Source organism: Culex pipiens, chromosome 1 (assembly GCF_016801865.2).
Source record: "Culex pipiens pallens isolate TS chromosome 1, TS_CPP_V2, whole genome shotgun sequence".
Lineage (NCBI taxonomy): Eukaryota > Metazoa > Arthropoda > Insecta > Diptera > Culicidae > Culex > Culex pipiens.
The window spans coordinates 71,758,242-71,780,018 of NC_068937.1; the positions used below are offsets into that span (position 1 = coordinate 71,758,242).

Below are 21,777 nucleotides of genomic sequence, written 5' to 3' on the forward strand. Positions count from 1 at the left end.
AATTTTACTTAATTTTACTTAATTTTACTTATTTTACTTAATTTCACTTAATTTCACTTAATTTTACTTAATTTTACTTAATTTTACTTAATTTTACTTAATTTTACTTAATTTTACTTAATTTTACTTAATTTTACTTAATTTTACTTAATTTTACTTAATTTTTCTTAATTTTACTTAATTTTACTTAATTTTACTTAATTTTACTTAATTTTACTTAATTTTACTTAATTTTTCTTAATTTTACTTAATTTTACTTAATTTTACTTAATTTTACTTAATTTTACTTAATTTTACTTAATTTTACTTAATTTTACTTAATTTTACTTAATTTTACTTAATTTTACTTAATTTTACTTAATTTTACTTAATTTTACTTAATTTTACTTAATTTTACTTAATTTTACTTAATTTTACTTAATTTTACTTAATTTTTTTTTTCTTTCAACTTATTTTTATTAGGTCCTTTTAGGTGCTACGACCAGGTTAGGACCGAGGAACGATAATACAAAAAAATAATAAAAAGAAGATTGTCATTTTCCCGCGCCATGTGTCAACAAGTGTGCGATCACATCAATCTGTTCCTCGGGTGTCTTGCACTGCCTCAAGCGAACTCTATAATCTCGATAAATGGCCCACAGCTCGGACTCGCTGTACAGCTTCCGTTCGCCTGGTTGGTCCTTCGGGGTTGCACCGGCGCCGGCGCCAGTATTTTCTCGACTTCTTCCTGCGGGACGAGGATGCTTTTCTTCCGTCCCGATGGACGGCACCGCTCCAGGTAGCGGAGGAAAATCCGCCGCGGTGAACGCGGCTGCAGCCGGAGTCTGTTTCTCCTTCTTCCATGCTGGCGGCTTCGGCTTGGACGCCTGCTGCCTCGACTGGATGAACTGTGCACGTTTGGGACAGCTGCGGTCCAGACCCTCGTGGGATCCAGAGCAGTTGACACACTTCTTGGCTTGCGTTTCTTCTGCTTTGCACTTTTCCGTGCTGTGGGCACCCCCACAGCTGCTGCACCTGGGCTTGAGATGGCAGTTACTGGTTCCGTGACCGAACTGCAAGCAGTTCTTGCACTGGGTCACGTGCGGTTCTTTGTTCCGGTAGGCCACCCACCGGACGACGACTGGTCCCACTTTCTTTACCTTACTACTCAACTCCTTCAAACTGGTGTGCCCCTTGGGAAAGAGCACGATGAAAGGCGTCTCATCGATAGCGGGAAGCTGCTGCTTCCGCCTGATGGCGTGTACTGCCAAGACGTCCAGCTGATGTTCCGTCTTGAGCAGCTCCTTGACGTAATCCGGTTCCGCGTTTGGGAGACCTCGCATTACTACCCGGTGCGGTCTCGCACTGCGCTTTCCGTGCGTGTAGAACTGCACCTTGTTCTTCATCAGGTGGGCTTGCACCGTGTCAAAGTCGTCGCTCGAGAAGCACGTAATTTTGGTGCCGTACCGCGTCAGTTTGTGTTCCGGCTGGACATCACATGACGACATCACCTTCGCAAGGCTGGCGAAGCTCGTGTCTTTCACCACCAGCGGTGGCTGCTTCTTCTCCCCGGCCGACTTGCCGGGTGCTGGAATCACGGGGGTGGTTTTTTCTGCTGCTGGGTTCGCATTGTTGTTGTTGTTGCTCTTCTCCGCTAGCGGACTGAACTTGTTGTTGCTGAGCAGTTTCTCCACTTCCTGGCCATTGCCGTCGTTGATCTCCTCCTTAGCCTTCCTGCGCCGAACCTTGATCACGGGACGAAATTCGCCCCCGTCCTCTCCTCCTCCTTCGGAGTCTTCCACCTCCATGCCTGTCACCGCCTGCTTTTTGGGTTGGAACCCGTCCGGTTTCTCCCACACACTTTTCTTCATAGCCGCGTTCCAGTAGAACGGCCTTCCATCCTCAGTCCTGTGCTCCGTCCACTCACTCTCCGCCGTTGCGGCCGCCGCCATGGCCGTCGGCGAAAGTTAGAAAAAACACCGTCAAAAACGCGCTAAGCTCCAATCAAAGGACACACGTCTGCTCTGGGCGAGCTGTCAAACTGGTCTATTTACTTAATTTTACTTTACTTAATTTTACTTCATTTTACTAAATTTTACTTAATTTCATTTTATTATTTAACTTAACACAACTTAATTTAACAAAATTTGGCCAAATTAAACTAAAATAAAAAAACGATTTAATTTCAACTAAATTTATCTGAAATTGACTAAATTTTGCTTAATTAAACTAAATTTAATAAATTTAACTGATTTAACTTAATTCTAGTTTTTTTTTCTAAATTTTACCAAGTGTAACTTAATTTAATTAAAATTAACTCATCAAATTTAAATTTAATTTTAATATAACTTGATTGAACCTAATTTTACTGAATTTAAATTAATTTAACATTATTTAACACTATTTTTGACGTGCTTAAAAGGCGTTAGGTGCCCTATTTGTTCGGATTTGTCAAACATTGGCCAATCTATAACTAGGCATTCTGCACCCGCCGCCGCTCCAGGAGGACAGATGTGCATACAAAAAGTAGAGTGTGGACAATCGCCAGCCTCCCCTTTTCCTGCCAATGTGTTGCCAAAGTGGTTTAGTGATGCCCCCATGTTTTTACCTACGCATCGTCCAAACAATAATGAGAGGCTCAACTTCTAACCACTTTCCCTCAACACAAAAAACTTCTCACCTTATTAACTGAAACTTACCTTCAGGTGCCGATCCGCAGAAAATCTTTCTGGCTTTTGATTTATTCACTCACACAACACATTCTATCTCCTTTTGCACTTGCACTTGCACTCAAACAACACACATAATCACCAAAAAACTTCTCGAACTGATCGGCTCAAACAGGATCGAACACGATACAAGACGTTGCTTTGATTTGCTCTCGAACTGATGATCTGTCAAAAATCCATGCTGCCGGTTCCAGCTAGTTTTTTCGGTAATTGTACGTAAAATTGTGCTGAAACACCATTATTTTTGGTAACATCTCTCCTGTCATTTTAATTTGGGCTGTCAGTTTTGGAAAGCAAATCAGCAATCAGGGTTAGCTATTTCACCAATACCAGGATGGTAAATTTACCTGTAATTTTAGCTGATTTAACCAAATAAATCACAGTTTCACCAATTTGAAGCCAGCTAATTTGAATTGTTAAATTTTAGATGGAACTCCTTTCCGTGTAGGAATAGACAAGTTAGCTCTAGCGCTAACCGCTGAATTCTCAAGTTTATGTGATATTCAAAAGTTCATACACGCGTACAAAGTGCTAGCCACACCCAAACCAAATCCTATTACTAACCAAAACTCAAAACAAATAAACCTTACGTTAATCTTTTATAAAAAAAAAACGTAGAATTATAAATGATCCACTTGAAGCACTAAGGATTATAGAATATTATCATGACTCACCGATAGGAGGTCATGTTGGTTCTTATCGCCTTTAGAAAAAATTGAAAGCATACTTTGAATTTAAAAACATGCAAAAACTTATCAAAACTTTTGTAGAAAAATGTGTTCAGTGTAAAATGAACAAACATTCTGCAAAAACAAACGAAATTTATACAAACTCCTCATTCAGTTTTCGAAACAATTTCCATAGACACAATTGGACCTATGACAAAAACGCAAAATGGTAATCGATACGCATTAACTATGCAATGCGATCTATCCAAATACGTTATTGTTGTTCCAATCCAAGATAAACAAGCTCAAACACTTGCAAAAGCATTTGTAGAAAACCTCATTTTAGTTTTTGGATGTCCCAAAAATATTAAATCAGATTTAGGAACTGTTCGGGCCACAGACTGGCCCCACGAAAAAACGGTGGAAATGGGTTTCCGGAAAGATGGTGGACTTGGACTGGCAGTGGGCGTTGGAAAGAAAATGTACACACGCGGTTCTAATTCTAAACCACTAATTTATTCTAGTTAAACTACAGCGATTTGCTAGAACTTGTTCCAACGACTGGTGGCGCGAGACTGATCCCGAGCCAAGTTGCTGCTTCTCCAACTCTCGGTTTCGCGCGTTTTCTCTCCTTCCTCTTCCGTCGCCGATCGCAGCAACGGTTGCGTTTTTCCTTACAGGGTGGTTCGTCGATCTAAGCAAACTGGCTGCGGTGACAGCAAGTGTTGCCATTTTACTGCCAGACGTTGAAGACTCAACATCCTCCCCCCGGGCTGGGGGCAGACCCAGCAGGAGTAGGTTCGTTGTCCAGGATCGGGAGGATGGCCAGCTTGGTGATTGGCCGCCGAACCGTAGTGCCGCCGACTCTCACGTCAGCAGTTCGGACGAGGCCATCGGGCCCCGGGTAGGTGTTCGTTACGACTCCCAGCTTCCACTGCAGCGGCGCCGCTTCCTTGTCCTCCAGTAGAACCACCATTCCCGGACGGACGTTTGGTTTCTCCTTCAGGTTCTTTCCCCTTGGCTGCAAACTGGTGAGATATTCGTTCTTCCAGACCTTCCAGAAGTGCTCTCGAAGACGTTGAAGATGCTGCCACTTGGACAGCCGGTTCGTCGGGATTCCGTCGTAGTTTGGCTCAGGGATGGCCGTGAGCGGCCGCGCGATCAGGAAATGTCCCGGCGTCAGGATCTCCGGATCCGAGGGGTCGGACGACATCGCGAACAGCGGCCGGGAGTTGAGCACGGCTTCAACCTCGGCCAGCACGGTGGCGTACTGCTCAAAGGTGAGTTGAGCATTTTTCAAAATCCGCTTGAGGTGATATTTGGTGCTTTTTACAGCCGCCTCCCAAAGCCCCCCGAAGTTCGGTGCACCGGGAGGGATGAACGACCAGGCAATCTCCTTTGGCTGGCAGTACGTTTCGATCTGGTCGTTGAAGGCACGCTGCTTGAACAGGAGGTACAGCTCGTGCAGCTCGGTCTTGGCCCCCTTGAAATTTGTGCCGTTATCGGAGTGGATCTGTCGAGGCACGCCGCGTCGGCTGACAAAACGTTGGAGAGCGGCCAAGAACGCTTCTGTCGTCAGATCGGACACGAGCTCCAGGTGTACCGCCTTTGTCGTCATACACACGAAGACCGCAATGTACGCCTTGACCATCTGCGGCTTCCGGAGTCCAACTTTCACGAAGACGGGTCCAGCGTAGTCCACGCCGACCTCCTCGAACGGAAATGCTTGCGACACCCGGCTGGACGGCAGCATCCCCATCAGCTGACTCGAGTTGCGCGGCTTCACGTGAAAGCAGGTCACACAACTTCTCGTGACGTTCCGGACTGTCGATCGTCCGTCGAGCAGCCAGAATTGCCTTCTCAAGATGGCAAGCAAGGCCGACGGCCCCGCGTGCAGGTGCTCCTCGTGGTAAGCTCGGATGACCAAGTCCGTGACCCGATGCTTCGGTAGAATCAGCTGGTGTTTCGTCCCGAACGGCAGCTCCGATTGCTGCAGTCTACCTCCTACTCGCAGAAGGCCGTTGTCCAAGAAAGGTGCCAGACACTGGAGCTTTCCGGCCGAATCGTTTTCGGCCACCTGCTGTATCTCCTTGGACAGCACGTCGTGCTGCACCACCTTCACGATCAAGTTAAGCGCCGCCCGCAGCTCCGGAATGGACGGGTGGCGTCGGTGAACTCGGTCCGCCGGGTTCTTTTGCTTGCAGTTGTTCACAAAGCGCACGACGTACGCCATCACGCGCTGCAGCTTCCGGAAAGAACTGCACGTCTCGAAGATTGGCAGCTCGTTGGAGTTGAAGGCAAGCATCGCGACCATTTGACCTTCCTCAATTCAGGCAGTTCTTCATCTGGCACTTCTCTTGCAGGTCCGACGGGGTACACGACGGGTGCCATGTACGACGGTCCTTCCCACCACTTCTTGCACTTCATCAACGGAGCCGGGAACATTCCGCGCGAGATCAGGTCGGCCGGGTTGTCCTTGGTTCGGACGTAGTTCCAGATGAAACCGGCCGTTTCTTGGAGGATTTCTGCGACGCGGTTGCGCACGAAAGTTTGGAGCAGATCTAGCGATTTCTTGAGCCAGGCCAGCACCACCTGACTGTCCGACCAAAGCACCACAGCGCGGAACGGAAGCTTGAGCGCAGCGATGACCTTGACCACCAACCGCGACAGCAGTCTGCAGCCGAGCAGTTCCAGACGGTGGATGTCGAGCTGCTTGTTGGGTGCCACTTTGGATTTGCTGCAGAGCAGCCGCATCTCGGTCTTTCCGTTCGGTAGAAGGCTTCGGATGTAGATCGCCGCACCGTATGCCAGCTTCGAGGCGTCGCTGTAGCCGTGGAGCTCAAGGCCGACGCTGCCGGCGCCGATTACGTACCGAGGGATACGAATTTCCCGCACGTCCGGTAGTGCGGTTTGAAACTGCTGCCACGTGGTGCCCAGTTCTCCGTTGAGTAGCACGTCCCACGTCAGGCCTTCGTTCCACACCTTCTGCATCAGCATCTTGGCCATGATGATGACTGGCGATAGGAGTCCTAGGAGGTCGAAGAACTTCCCAATCTCGGAAAGTACACGCCGCTTGGTGGCCTCGGCTTCGGATTGAGTTGCGGTGAACCGGAAATCATCATCTCCAGGACACCAGTACAGTCCCAGAGCCTTGACCACGCCACCGGATAGCCCGTCCAGGTCGATCAGCTTCTCCCGGTCACTTTCTGGAATCTGGTCCATCACTGCCGGCGTGTTCGAGCTCCACTTGTGGATGGGGAATCCACCACGACCCAGCAAGCCTTGAAGTTGTCGCAAACACTCGATCGCCTCCTCGGGTGTGTCAGCACCTGCCAGTATGTCATCGACGTAGCAGGCGTTGCGAACGATGCTGGCTGCCAACGGGAAATTTTCACCCTCGTCTTCACACAGTTGGACCAGACACCTCGTCGCGAGAAAAGGAGCCGCCGCTGTCCCGTAAGTCACGGTTGTGAGTTCAAGGACCTGGACGAAGTCGGACGGATCGTTCCTCCAGAAGATCCGCTGGTAGCTGGTGTCAGCTGAAGCGACTCGGATTTGGCGGTACATCTTTGAGATGTCCGCGGTGAAGACGACAGGGTGTTTGCGGAAGGCCAACAGAATCGAGAAGAGATCGTTTTGAACGTTTCCCCCGATCTGCAGCGCGTCGTTCAGGGAGGTGGCAGAGGGAGACATCTTGGCCGAGGCATCGAAAACGACCCTCAACTTGGTCGTTGAGCTCGAGGGGCGGATAATAGCATGGTGGGGCATGTAGTAGCGGCCAAGTTTAGGTGAGTCAACAGTTTCGTCAACCGTTTTGCAGTGCCCCAGGGATTGGTATTCTTGGATGAACTCACCGTATTGTTTCCGCAGGTCCGGGTCTCGGTTGAGTCGCTTCTCCAGCGACAGGAAACGCCGCAGGGCGAGGCTGCGGTTGTCGTCGAGTCTGGCTACGACGGGGCGGAACGGCAAGCGAACCTCGTACCGACCGGTAGGGTCCCGCTTGTGGGTTGAACGGAAAAAGGTCTCGCAATCTTCCTGTTCGGTGGTGACAGGCGTAGCAGATTCGATCTCTTCGACCTGCCAGAAGCGTTGAATCGCCTCGCTGATGTCCTCCAATGTTGCGGTGTGGCTGTACTGTGGACCAGGGACAGTGTCCCCGACCTCTCCTGCGACGACCCAGCCCAGGTAGGTCTCGCGTAGATCCGGCAGGTTGTTTCCCAACTCAATATGTCCACTTTTCAGGAGGCGGAAGAACATGGCCACTCCGAGCAGCAAGTCGATGCGGTCCGGAGTCTGGAAGTCGGGATCGGCCAGCTGGATACACTCCGGAATCGGCCAGTCAGCGATGTTTACCGGCGACGACGGAATCAGTCCAGTCACCTTGGGCACGATCAAGCACTCAACGTTCACCGCGAAGCTGTTGTACCGGGACTGAAGCTCGACTGTGACCGCCTCCCTAGCGTACGTCTTCACGGCGCCGATGCCGCAAATTGGGACGGTTGTAGCCACTCTCTGTATGTTGATGCGTTTTGCCATGGACTCCGAAATAAAGTTGACCTGCGAACCGTTGTCCAGCAGGACTCGGCACGGCACAGGTCGGTTCTGGGTGTCGCTCAGGTGGACCACCGCCGTCAGGAGCATGACGGTTTTCATCGTCTGGGTGTGGTTGCACGTCGCCTCGGTCGTCGGCGGCGCCTTTTGGCCAGCGGGTTGGACCACTGGCGTCGGGTTCTTTGGTGGGGCAGCACTCTGCTGCGGTGTGGACTTCGGCACAGGTTCAGCCTTCACTTCATCGTGCAGCAGGGAGTGGTGGCGTTGTTGGCACTTGCCACACGAGTTCTTCGACGAGCACCTCTTCCAGCTGTGGCCACTGCGCAAACAGTTGAAGCACAGGTTCTTGCTCCGGACCTTCTCTCTGCGCTGGGCCACCGTTAGGCCAGTAAGGTTGGCGCATCGGAAGGTGAGGTGGCCTTCTCCGCAGACTCCACACTGGAACTCCGGTTGTGCTGGAGTGGTCGCCGCGTTGGCCCTCTGGAACGGCTGCTTGCCAGTCGATGGTTTGGAACTTGTTCGTGGCTGCTGCTTCTTGATGGAGTCGGAACTGGTCTCGCACCGTTCAAGAACCGAGATACGATCTTTGAGCGTTTTGATCATGTCCTCGTACTTGGGCAGTTCACCTCTCGCGACTGTAGACTCCCAGATCTTCTTGGTGGTGTCGTCTAGGGCGTGGCCCAGGAGATAGACGACAATCTGCTCCGACACGCCGGTGAACGCTTGGCCGAGGTACTTCAGGTTCTCGACGTTCCCAACGACGGAATCCACCAAAGCCCGAAGTTCCAGGTGGCCCTCGCAGGCCAGCTTCTGCACACTCAGTAGACCTCCGATGTGAAGGTCTACCATCCGGCGCTTGTCCTCGTAGTGATCCGTCAGCTGCTTCCAGGCATGGGCGTAGTTCCCATCCTGGATGGTCTTGGCGTCGATAAACCCGGCCGCGTCGCCGACCAAAGCCTTCTCGAGGTGGTACAGCTTCATGCGCGCCGACTCGTTCGTCTTGTCCACGACGTCGACGAACATCACCTTGAACTTCTCCCAGTTCTCGTACTTCCCATCGAAGGATGGGAAAACACGTGGAAGAGGTTGCTGGATCACGATGGGCCGGTCGTGTCGTTCAACGAGGGCGGATGATGCAGCTGGAGCGGCACCGGCGTTCCAACCTCCGAGCGTCATGGCCAGTTGGTCGAACAAGGCCTCGAACTCCACGACCACCTTCTTGTGGTCGTTCCGCTTCTTCGGATCAGCCCTGTAGATGCGTTCCTTGATGGCGGCGAACTCGGCGAAGCACGTGTCCAACCTCCATCGGTGAACCTTCGCAGCGGCCTCAGTGCGTTCCTCGACGAGAGTTGCGTCGATCGTTGCCTTCAGCCGATCAATCACCTCCGTCTGCTCTTCCCGGAGGAAAACCAGGTTCTCCAGGTCTTCTTCCTCCTGGCCTTCCTTTTTGAGCGGCGTGCGTGGCATTTTGGGGCCCATTTTTTGTCACTTTTGCGCACTTTTGAGGTTAGGAACAGCACGTGGTACTTTCACTTTGTTCTTTCGTGTTTGTTTCACTTTTTTCCACGCTGGGTGGCACTTTTTGTTTTTCCGCAGTCGGTCTGAGGCCGGTTTGCCTCCCCCGATGGTTCCACGGAACGGTTCGTGAGCCAAGGCCGGTTTGCCTTGCACTAACACTCGCGGCGGAAGCCGGTTTGCACCCCGCAAATGTTCTTTTGTTTTCACGCGGAAGCCGGTTTGCTTCCCGTGACACTCGGTAACTGTTCGCGCTGAGGCCGGTTTGCCTCCTCACTTCACCAGTCTTCTTTCCAGCGTCCACGCCGGGGTCCAATCCGGGTTGAAGGACCAATGTTCGGGCCACAGACTGGCCCCACGAAAAAACGGTGGAAATGGGTTTCCGGAAAGATGGTGGACTTGGACTGGCAGTGGGCGTTGGAAAGAAAATGTACACACGCGGTTCTAATTCTAAACCACTAATTTATTCTAGTTAAACTACAGCGATTTGCTAGAACTTGTTCCAACGACTGGTGGCGCGAGACTGATCCCGAGCCAAGTTGCTGCTTCTCCAACTCTCGGTTTCGCGCGTTTTCTCTCCTTCCTCTTCCGTCGCCGATCGCAGCAACGGTTGCGTTTTTCCTTACAGGGTGGTTCGTCGATCTAAGCAAACTGGCTGCGGTGACAGCAAGTGTTGCCATTTTACTGCCAGACGTTGAAGACTCAACAGGAACAGAATACAAAAATGAAGTATTCGATAAAATTTCTCAGTTCTTACAGTTGAATCAAAAATTTTCAACAGCTTACCACCCACAAACAATTGGTAATCTGGAACGTAATCATCGTTGCCTCAGCGAATACCTCAGGTCATTCACAAATGAGTTGCATGATGATTGGGATTCATGGCTCCCTTACTATTGTTTTTGTTACAATACTACACCAAATACTGATTGCCGTTCAAGAGCCAAACTACATGCGACACCTAGTGTTGAGTAGCAGAACAGAGCGAAGAATGTCGATTGAAATTTCCGCCCTTTGAGGTTATGTATGCGAATTCTGTTTTGTTAAATTCCAGCGTTTAAAACAACTTTTGAGCAAAAATTCGAGCTGATACTTTGTTAACTTTTGATGCTCTATCATTTTAAACAATATATTTTTTTCATAATTTTTTTTTTCAAAAAATGTTTTATTGCGTTAATTTATAGAGGGCAAAGAGTTAACAACCGTATTACTTGAATTTTTTCTCAAAAGTTGTTCTATGAGCTGTAAATTCAATTTTAAGTTTGCATTCCTATGTAACCGAACAGCGAAAATCTGAATCGTCATTCTTCGATGCTTTGCGCCATCTGTCGGAATTTTTGAGCTTTTGATCGCGAATACGCAGTATACACCTTTCGAAATAGTTTTTGGAAAACAAGCAAATTTTCCCACATACACACTAAACAAAATAGAACCTACACGGAAAAGAGTTCTATCCAAAATTTAACAATTCAAATTAGCTGGCTTCAAATTGGTGAAACAGTGATTTTTTTGGTTGAATCAGCTAAAATTACAGCTAAATTTACCAACCTGGGATTGGTGAAATAGCTAACCCTGATTGCTGATTTGCTTTCCAAAACTGACAGCCCAAATCAAAATGACAGGAGAGATTTTACCAAAAATAATGGTGTTTCAGCACAATTTTGCGTAATTTTACCGACAAATTAGCTGGAACCGGCAGCATGGATTTTTTGACAGGTCATCAGTTCGAGACCAAAACAAAGCATCGTCTTGTATCGTGTTCGATCCTGTTTGAGCCGCTCAGTTCGCGAAGTTTTTTGATGGCTATGTGTGCTGTTTGAGTGCAAGTGCAAGTGCAAAAGGTGATAGAATGTGTTGTGTGAGTGAATAAATCAAAAGCCTGGAAGGTTTTCTGCGGATCGACACCTGAAGGTAAGTTTCAGTAGATAAGGTGAGAAGTTTTTTGTGTTGAGGGAAAGTGGTTAGAAGTTGAGCCTCTCGTTATTGTTTGGATGATGCGTAGGTAAAAACATGTATTTAACATGAAGTGGGAGCATCCCTAAACCACGTGAACACTTTGGCAGGGGAAAGGGAAGGCTGGCGATTGTCCACAGTATACTTTTTTGTATGGACATCTGTCCACCTGGAGGGGCGGCGGGTACAGAATGTCTAGACATAGATTGGCCAATGTTTGACAGCTCCGAACAAATAGGGTACCTAATGCCTTTTAAGCACATCCATAAATATTGTTAAATATTGTTAGAAATGAAGTTAAATTAAGTTCAATTAAGTTAAATTAAGTGAAATTAAGTGAAATTAAGTGAAATTAAGTGAAATTAAGTGAAATTAAGTGAAATTAAGTGAAATTAAGTTTAATCAATTTAAGTTTAGTTAAATTAAGTTACATTTGGTAAAATTTAAATAAAAATGTAGAATTTAGTTAAAATCAGTTAAATTGATAAAATTTAGTTAAAATTAGTTAAATTTAGTTGAAATTAGTAAAATTTCGTTAAAATTGATTAAATTTAGTTTTATTTGTAAAATAAAGTGAAATTTAGATAAGTTTAAATAAATTTTGTTGAATTAAGATGAATTAAAAAAAAATAGTTAAATTAAGCAAAATTTAGTTAAATTCAGATACATTCAGTTGAAATTAGTTATTTTTTGTGTGATTTAGTTGAATTTGCCAAAATTTGGTTAAATTAAGTTGTGTTAAGTTAAATTTAGTAAAATTTAAAAAAAATTGCAGAATTAAGTAAAATTAAGCAAAATTAAGTAAAATTAAGCAAAGTTAAGCAAAATTAAATAAAATTAAGCATGATTAAGTAAATTTATGTAAAATTAAGTAAAATAAAGTTAAATTAAGTAAAATTGAGTTGAAATTATGTTAAATTCAGTTAATATATGTCAAATTAATTTCAATCAAGTTTAATAAAGTAAAATTAAATTAAATCAGTTAAATTGAGTTTAATTTAGTTGAAAATGGTTATATTTAGAAAAATGTAGTTGAATTTAGGTAAATGTAGTAGAATATTGGTAAATGTAAGTACATTTATTCAAATGTTATTACATTTGGTAGAATTCAGTTGAATTTAATGTAATTTGGTAGAATTTAGTTAAATTTAAAGTTATTTGGTAAAACTCAGTTAAATTGAGTTTAATTAAGTTAAGTTAACTTTAATTAAGTTAAAATAAGTTTAATTAAGTTAAATTACGTTAAACTAAGTTAAATTTAGTTAAATTCAATTGAATTAAGTTAAATTAAGTTAAATTAAGTTAAACTAAGTTAAATTGAGTTAAATTAAGTTAAATTAAATTAAATTAAGTTAACTTTAATTAAGCTAAAATAAGTTTGATTAAGTTAAATTAAACTAAGTTAAATTTAGTTTCATTAAGTTAAATTAAGTTAAATTAAATTAAGTTAACTTTAATTAAGCTAAAATAAGTTTGATTAAGTAAATTAAATTAAAATAAATTTAGTTTCATTAAGTTATATTAAGCTAAATTGAGTTAAATTTAGTTAAATTTAGTAAAATTGAGTTAAATTAAGTTAAATTATGTTGAAATAAGTTAAATTTAGTTAAATTAAGCTAAATTAAGTTAAATTAAGTTAAATAAAGTTAAATAAATTCAAATAAAGTTAAATAAAGTTAAATTAAGTTAAATTAAGTTAAATTAAGTTAAATTAAGTTAAATTAAGTTAAATTAAGTTAAATTAAGTTAAATTAAGTTAAATTAAGTTAAATTAAGTTAAATTAAGTTAAATTAAGTTAAGTTAAATCAAGTTAAGTTAAATTATGTTAAAGTATGTAAAATTAAGTTAAATTTAGTTAAATTAAGTTAAATTTAGTTAAATTAAGGTTAATTAAGTTGGATAAAGTAAAGTTATTTTGTTCAAGTGAAAGTAATTTGATGTAATATTTAAACTTTGTTAAATGCAAAACATAGTTTAAATTTAACATGAATTTACTATAATTTAACCAAAATAACTTTTTGTAGGTTTTTTTTTTTGTATTTTTGTATTTTTGTATTTTTGTATTTTTGTATTTTTGTATTTTTGTATTTTTGTATTTTTGTATTTTTGTATTTTTGTATTTTTGTATTTTTGTATTTTTGTATTTTTGTATTTTTGTATTTTTGTATTTTTGTATTTTTGCATTTTTGTATTTTTGTATTTTTGTATTTTTGTATTTTTGTATTTTTGTATTTTTGTATTTTTGTATTTTTGTATTTTTGTATTTTTGTATTTTTGTATTTTTGTATTTTTGTATTTTTGTATTTTTGTATTTTTGTATTTTTGTATTTTTGTATTTTTGTATTTTTGTATTTTTGTATTTTTGTATTTTTGTATTTTTGTATTTTTGTATTTTTGTATTTTTGTATTTTTGTATTTTTGTATTTTTGTATTTTTGTATTTTTGTATTTTTGTATTTTTGTATTTTTTTATTTTTGTAAACATCCAAAAAACTTGCTGGACTACCAAAAAAACGTACCAAGAATAGCGGAAAATCATGCTACACCAGCAAAAGTCTTTTTGAAAATAAAAAACAACTTTACAGGCAGCAAGGGATTTTTAAAAATGATTTCGAAATTACCAGTTAAAACAGTCGAAAAATTAGCTGGACTTACCGAAAAACGAAGCAAGAACAAAAAAGAAACGAGCTAAATCAGCCAAAAGGCTGGGTGAATAATGCGTGCTTTGCAGGCAGCAACGGAGGCTTTTGAAAGAAAACTTGTAGAAATAGTGGAAAAATTAGCTATTCCAACCAAAACACCTACCAAGAATAGTGGCAAAGTTAGCTAAACTAGCTAAAAAGATGTGTGAAAATACCTGGCTTCGCAGCCATCAATGGAAAATTTTGAGAATGATTCCAAAAAAACTGGTTGAAACAGCCTAAAAACTCGCTGGGCTAACTATAAAACTTCCTAGAATACCATAAAATCTAGCTAAAATAGCTAACAGACCTTCTCAAAACATACAGCTTTTGAGACTGACAGCATTTTTCCAGCTTGTAAATTAGTAAAATTTACTAAAAATTTAGCTAGATTTATCATTTTTAGGACCTGGATCCAGCTGTCAAATCCAGGACGTTTTTTTAGGATTTCCAGCTAAAAAAAATGGTGGTTGAAAAAACAACCAATTTTTTTAGGGTTTTTAACCGAAATTTAGTAAGATTAACGATAAACCTTCTTTCCGTGTATGTACAATCACGAGGAATACTATACACAATTAAAATTCAAATTACAAACAATAGCTCAGAGAGTACGTGATATCATAATCAAAACAAAACTGAAAAAATACAAATCCAAAAATCATCAAACCCAATCAATCTTAAAGTAGCAGACAAAATTTTAATTAAATCAGAAACCAATAGAAAATTAGACAACATTTATGAAGGCCCATATACTACCCAAGTAACCATCCAGCACTAGCAAAAAGTCAGAAATCGGCAACAGATTGGCATTCCATTGCTAATTAGTCATGCAACAGCATTTACAAATGCACTGCAGCACTAATTCAACTGCACTGTCCAAAGCTGAATAAATGCTGTTTAAGTGCAACTGCTAGCAACACTGTCATACGTTTTTCCATCAAACTAGCAACATTGTTCTCATTCTGAGAGAAGAGTGAAAGAGAGAGTGCGAGAAAACAACAACCTTCTCACTTTCTCGTTTTGCACCAAAAAATAAACAATAATTGAAAGCTGTCGAAGCCAGCCGGCTCAAAACCTTTTTCTTCTCGCTTTGCATCATCATCATCCTCGTAAGCAAGCACACAACACAACCGAGGCGACGAGCCGAGATTGTCGTGGTGCGCTGGTACGATGAACCAAAATACCAACACACAATGGGTTCAGGCTCGTGTCGAAGCTAGAAAACCAAACCCGCGGTGTGCGTTGGCACTGGCGCATGGGAAGCTTGCTCGTAAGTATTTATCAAGTATTTATTTATATAACTAAATAAAAATTAATTCTTCACAGCTAACACGTACCAGTGCCATTCCACCTTCGTGGTAGACCGCAACAATAAACCGCATGCAGAAAGGGGCGTTTTTGTCCTGCTGGTGGGTTCGGATTCCCCCGCCCAACTAAGCGTGCGGCGGACATTTAATTAGATCTCTTAAGCCAGTTCAATCAGAGAGGCTTTCGAATTGTATGTGGTAATTAGATTATTATTATATTTTTTCATGAATAAAAGACATCTTTAGACCATCGTCAAAAACTGTTTTCTTAAGTGCCCTTTCCAACAGGGTGAAAGAGTAAACACATGAAGTTGTTTGGCATTCTTTTAAGTGGTCTCTAAAAACCAGCTAGGAAAACCATCTCTTATTTAGGTGAGAAGGCACGAGCTCAGCAATCAACAGCGACGGCAACATCTAGCATCTGGCTTCACATCCCAATCTCATCAACTTCAACCAAAAAAATCGACTTCACAAACTCGGTCAGCTGAGTCGATAATGTAGTAAAAAGACAAACCAAAATAGAATAGTGAGAATGAGGAAAGCGAGAGAGAAAGAAATATTTTTGCCTCTCTCATTTTTTTGACATTTTCTGCAGGGGTGGACACCAACAGTAATGGCCAGCACTAAACCGGCCGAGTAAAGTCCAAACTCGGTCATTGTCCAGCACTGAAGTAGCTGTTAGGGCTGATCTCAAAACTTCTTAGCTTTTGCTCGTAGCTGTGAAAGCGCTTTCAGTGCTGAATAGTGACCATGTTTTAGTGCTGGATGGTTACTTGGGTATAGTTAGTCTAAATCATCCAAATATAACAATTTTTCATACACCCTCAAATAAAAATAAAGAAATCCATAAAAAAAGGGTAATCAAATACGCAATCTAAAAAAAAAACCTCATCCGAGCTTAACTTCAACCGAATTATGTGAAAGTTTCCCGGCAATAGGCCGTGGAAGTGAATAATTCGGAAATAACAAAAACAAGAAGATTTTGTTTATATACACAAGATTGTAAAAGGCAACTGGAGAATGGTAAAGAATAATTTTTACTTCATAAAAATCGTTCTTCTTTTAGGGGGAAGGTGTTATAGGTTACCACCCCTGCACGGGTTTACCAACCCTGCATAGCTAATTAGTTGCAACCCATCATTCACTGCTTCACACTTCAATTTTAATTTATTGCCCTGCCTGACTGAGTGAGCCACACACAGCCAGGCCCAGGACTCAAATTACGTAACAATCGGTTCAATATGCGCTGGCATAACTGCTGTGCTTGCGCATGGGACTGTTTCGGGTTGTACAGTTTTTCGGGTTTTACGGCAAAGTGGCCATGCGCTGAATAATGCTGATCCAGCGCAAAGGACACTTCAGGCCATAAACAGAGAGAGCCAACTCCAGATGTCTCCAATGAGTAAACTCTACAAATACGATGTAAGAAATGTAACCAAACTCATATAAAAGGGCCAGGAGCCACCAAATAAAGGAGATTTTTTCTTAGAACACAAACCAGAACTGTACAGTTTAGTGATCGCTCCCAAGCCAGGCTTGAGGACACCGATCTACTTCGGATGACAGCCTACACCCAAAGTTAGAGAACGAGGGGATAGTCCTCACGAAAATAAACGTGAGGAAAGTGCTATTTTGCTTGAGTATAGTCCTCTCGTGTGTTCATTCGTTCATTGGAACAGTTCATCCTATTGAGTGGCTTATATGGACAAATGACCGCCACTTAGTCACCGAACCATGGTGGCCCATACGGCAAGGGCACGGTTCAATATGCCAAAGGTCTTAGGTTCGAGTCTCGGTACCGGTACTTTTTTTTTGATAGATGAACTTTTTTTTGAAGATGAACCATGAGTAAAGTACTCTCGGTAATTTCGGGATTTATCCTCTCCGTCCGCACACAGTACCATTTTACTACCGAATCGTGCTCTTTATCCTCTCGTATGCCGATGCCCAGTTCTGGGTGTATGGTCCAAAATTCTAAGACCCTTGAAGTAATCAAGGCTACATGGTGAAAACCTTTTGTTTTTTTTTTTTGACACGCTAATCTGAAAAACTCATATTATATTGAACACGCTGATCTGAAAAACTCATATTGAATATTAAAGTCACGTTAATAAAATAAAAAACAACATATTGAATATTGAATTGAACTGGAATGATTTCAGAATGTTCGAGTGTCAACCCCTTTGGCTATAGTGCGGTTGGGTAAAAATTGTCATCTTCGGAAGCTTATATCTAATAACTCTGCGGGGAAACATATTAAAAATATGGTATGTTATGGTGTCTTCTGGAAAGTTGTTCAAAATTTATTGAAGATCTTAGAACCGAGAATGGGCCAGGATCGGTCAAGTATTTCACCCTCTGTATGTAAGAAACTGAAACAGGGAGAGGTTCCCGTGGCCAGATTGAGCTCAAATTTTGAATTTAACCTAGTGATGGTTTAACCATTGATTTCAGAGGGGGCAAATCGGATTAGGACCACTCTAGTGCGTATACTGATATTAGATGATCACTATGACCTATTTTTATTATTTTTTTTTTTCAGTTCCGTTGTCATGGCAGATCATAAGAACGATAATAGTTTGACAAATTTAAAACTGTGTTTCATTGTATTGACATGCATTTCAGAAGATCAATATGCTAATTCGATGATGCATAACTTAACGTTTCAAGTGTTTTTAAACAAAGCTCACATGCGACATAGAAAAGTGACATCCGACCGGTTCTCTAAACCTCAACCACTAGCAGCGACACTTTTAGGTATTTCGTTGTCATCATCTGATCCCAGTCACGACGTTCTAGCAGGATTATAACAGAGTTCTTACAGAGCTGGATATTCTTACAGCATTCTAGGAGAAATGTTCCATCGTTCTAGCAGGATTCTGACAGAACCAGCTCTGCTAGAATATTTCCTGACTGGGTTACGGTCAATAAAGTTTTAAGTTATAGTTTTTGTCTCTTAACTTTAGTGTCTATAATATATTTTCTTGTACAGCGCACGCCATGGCGGAAGGTAATTATTATTGAAATTGAATGTACCAAAATGTTTTTTTGTGGAAAGGTATCTCAGGGGGTCCCTTTTCGATATCTGTGACCTAGAAAATATTTCACCTAGGGATTTTCGATTTTTTGTCATTTTCAGTTTTTTAACTGTATAAATGTAATGGAGGCGCACGGTACTTTTGGTTACTTTGCGGTTGCACAGCACCTCCCAAATGCTTTTAATTGCAATGGATACTGATCAAAGGGGTCGTCCATGAAATATTTCACAATATTTAAGGCCCCACCCACCCTTACAATCCCCCTCCCACCCCACCCCCCTAATTTATTTAACAAAGACAATAACATTATTTTTAGTATGCGGCGTCCATAAAGTATGGCACACTAAAATCAGCAAAAAATAACCCCCTCTCCCCTATGCCACACATTGTCACGCAACCCCCCCCCCCCCCCCCCTCTTGAAAAGTCCGGCACGTTTTGTAATTTGTTTTTTTTTTGACATTTTTACTTTTTTTAGTTCTGAGTTCAATCAATGCCTTGTATCATGTTTGATTTATGAGTTAAGCTTATCTAACATCAAATAACTTTTTTGTAAATATTTTAAGCCTGAATTTTCATTTTTTTTCTGTTTCCAGTAGTGTATGGTTCGGGTCGTATCTCTCGGGACGCTCGTTGCGGGTAAAAATCGATGACGCGCTTTCCGAAAGCTTCGATGCCACCTCTGGTATAGCTCAAGGCAGTCACATCGGTCCGCTGGTGTTCTTGTTCTACTTCAACGACGCCAATTTTACCCTGAGCGGACCCCGACTTTCCTATGCGGATGATCTCAAGCTGTTCGCCAAGATCGACTGTCTTGAAGATGCCGAAGCCCTGCAACGCGATCTGGACAAGTTTGCTGGTTGGTGTGAGGCGAACTGCATGATCCTAAACCCCGAAAAATGCCAAGTGATCACCTTTAGCCGGAAGCACACTGCAGTTCTCTACAACTACAAACTGGGCGACACGCTGGTGCAACGAGTTGATCACGTCAAGGATCTTGGTGTCATACTGGATTCAAAACTGACTTTTAAGCAGCACATTTCCTTCATTATTGCCAAAGCATCCCGACAGCTCGGCCTGGTGATCCGTATGACTCGCCACTTCACCGACATCCACTGCCTGAAAACGCTGTTTTGCTCGCTGGTCCGGTCATCACTTGAATACTGCTCGTCGGTTTGGAATCCTCACTACAACAATGCGGTGTACCGGCTCGAGAGTATCCAAAGAAGGTTCGTCAGATACGCCTTGAGATTACTGCCTTGGAGAGATCCCCATCAGCTGCCGCCCTACGAAGACCGCTGCCAGCTCATGCATCTGGATACCCTCCAGCTGCGTCGTGATCTGGCCCGTGCATTGACTGTGTCAGACGTATTGACAGACAGAATTGACTGCCCTTCTCTCCGAGAAAAGATCAGCTTGACCGCACCTGCCCGCCAGCTACGTCACACGCCAATCATGCAGATTCCTTTCCGCCGTACCAATTACAGTGCCAACGGAGCTATCGTCGGACTTAAGCGGGCATTCAATAAAGTGTCCAATGTTTTTGATGTCAGTTTGTCCCGTGATGTGTTAAAATCTAAGTTTTTATCAGTGTTAAGACGACTGTTTTAGTTTTAGTTTTAGTATTAAGTTCATTTGGGCAACAAGTGCCTGTTGAGAAATAAACAACAACTACCCTTGGTATCCTTACACAGTTAGTTGCATATACCTAGCTCGACTAATTTCAGCACAACCGATTAGCAGAAAAAAAAACAAAATTTACGGTTGATTTGGCTGACGAGTGTTAGGTAGTGCGATTCTCGGCATACTGCAAAATAAGTTCATTGTGTTTTTACTGGATAAGGTACAACAAGTGCATTATTTATATAAAACATTTGAAATATCTGGCCTAAATAAATAAAATTGTTCGCTCTACAGCATTGCCTTGACGTTGTCGATTGCGACATTCCTACTCGAAACTAGGTGTCCGAAGGCTTAATTGTTGAGGCAATTGCAAACCTCTTTTTACACCTTAGCTTCCATCCATCCACCCCGGGATTCGAACTGACGACCTTTAGATTGTGAGTCCAACTGCCTACAAGCGACTCCACCGAGACAGGACCCAGGGAGACGAATCCTACACCGGGACTGAGCTAACGACATAACCTTTAGGTTATACCGGGACCAACATTTACTTCCCCGTCCGACGGAAGGCGTGATCAGACAAATCTCGTCTCGAAATATGCCACCGGGACCATCTGGGATCGAACCCAGGCCGACTGGGTGAGAGGCAACCACGCTTAGCCCTACACCACGGTTGTAAAATATTTACATAAAGTAATTCGATGTTTAATAAACGTAACTCATAAATCAAACATTATAAAAGGTACAAAGAGACGAGTTGTTCCTTTTAATTCCGCTATATATTTTTAATATCTTGACAGATACGTATTTCGTCTACTACTTGCAGACTTCATCAGTGTTCTGTTCTCGACTGAAGGTTCATCGCTGGGGTATCCGTATTTGTAGTTACTGTAGGTACTACCTCCTTGTTCTTCTTTGGTGCCTGTATAGGTAACAGCTTAAACAGCCACGTTGAGCCGTTACCTGAATCCTTGTTGAGTAAACGTTTGTTGCCTGCCTTGAAGATTTCCAAACTTTCGGCGACAGCAAGCTTCGATGGGTTCGTGATGTGTCTTAAGATGACCGCGTCGCTAGTTGTGATGTTATGTTTCTCCTTGATGATGTGTTCGGCTACTGCTGACTTGAAATGGGGGACAAATCCTTTCCGTATTTCCTCCTTGGCAATTCTGACATCGGTGTCTATATGTTGCCAAGGAGGAAATACGGAAAGGATTTGTCCCCCATTTCAAGTCAGCAGTAGCCGAACACATCATCAAGGAGAAACATAACATCACAACTAGCGACGCGGTCATCTTAAGACACATCACGAACCCATCGAAGCTTGCTGTCGCCGAAAGTTTGGAAATCTTCAAGGCAGGCAACAAACGTTTACTCAACAAGGATTCAGGTAACGGCTCAACGTTGCTGTTTAAGCTGTTACCTATACAGGCACCAAAGAAGAACAAGGAGGTAGTACCTACAGTAACTACAAATACGGATACCCCAGCGATGAACCTTCAGTCGAGAACAGAACACTGATGAAGTCTGCAAGTAGTAGACGAAATACGTATCTGTCAAGATATTAAAAATATATAGCGGAATTAAAAGGAACAACTCGTCTCTTTGTATTCATAGTAATGCATTCTGCTAAAACGCTCAACCAAACCACAATTATAAAAGGCATTAAGAAACAGAGCTGTTAATGATAGATATTATATACTTAAATCATTACTTACTTACTTGAATCATCAATCGT

General features: G+C 42.6%; 1 protein-coding gene across 13 annotated transcripts in view; it reads left to right on the top strand.

Moving 5' to 3' along the window:
* The window catches only part of LOC120429194 (armadillo-like helical domain-containing protein 3), a 186,123-nt gene that overhangs the window by 116,552 nt on the left and 47,794 nt on the right, over nt 1–21,777 (top strand). For 10 of the 13 annotated variants that reach the window (XR_008212290.1, XR_008212293.1, XR_008212291.1 and 7 more), the window contains one exon: nt 17,926–18,140. The exons of 1 other annotated variant lie outside the window; for it this stretch is intronic. Coding sequence is in view for 7 of the 12 variants with exons in the window: in XM_052709049.1 (XP_052565009.1) it covers nt 17,926–18,140 (215 nt within the window). In the remaining 5 variants the exon portion in view is untranslated. Of the gene's footprint in view, nt 1–15,402; nt 16,300–17,545; nt 17,651–17,925; nt 18,141–21,777 lie in introns of those variants that run through there. 2 more of the 13 variants (XR_008212294.1, XM_052709068.1) reach the window with 2 other exon arrangements.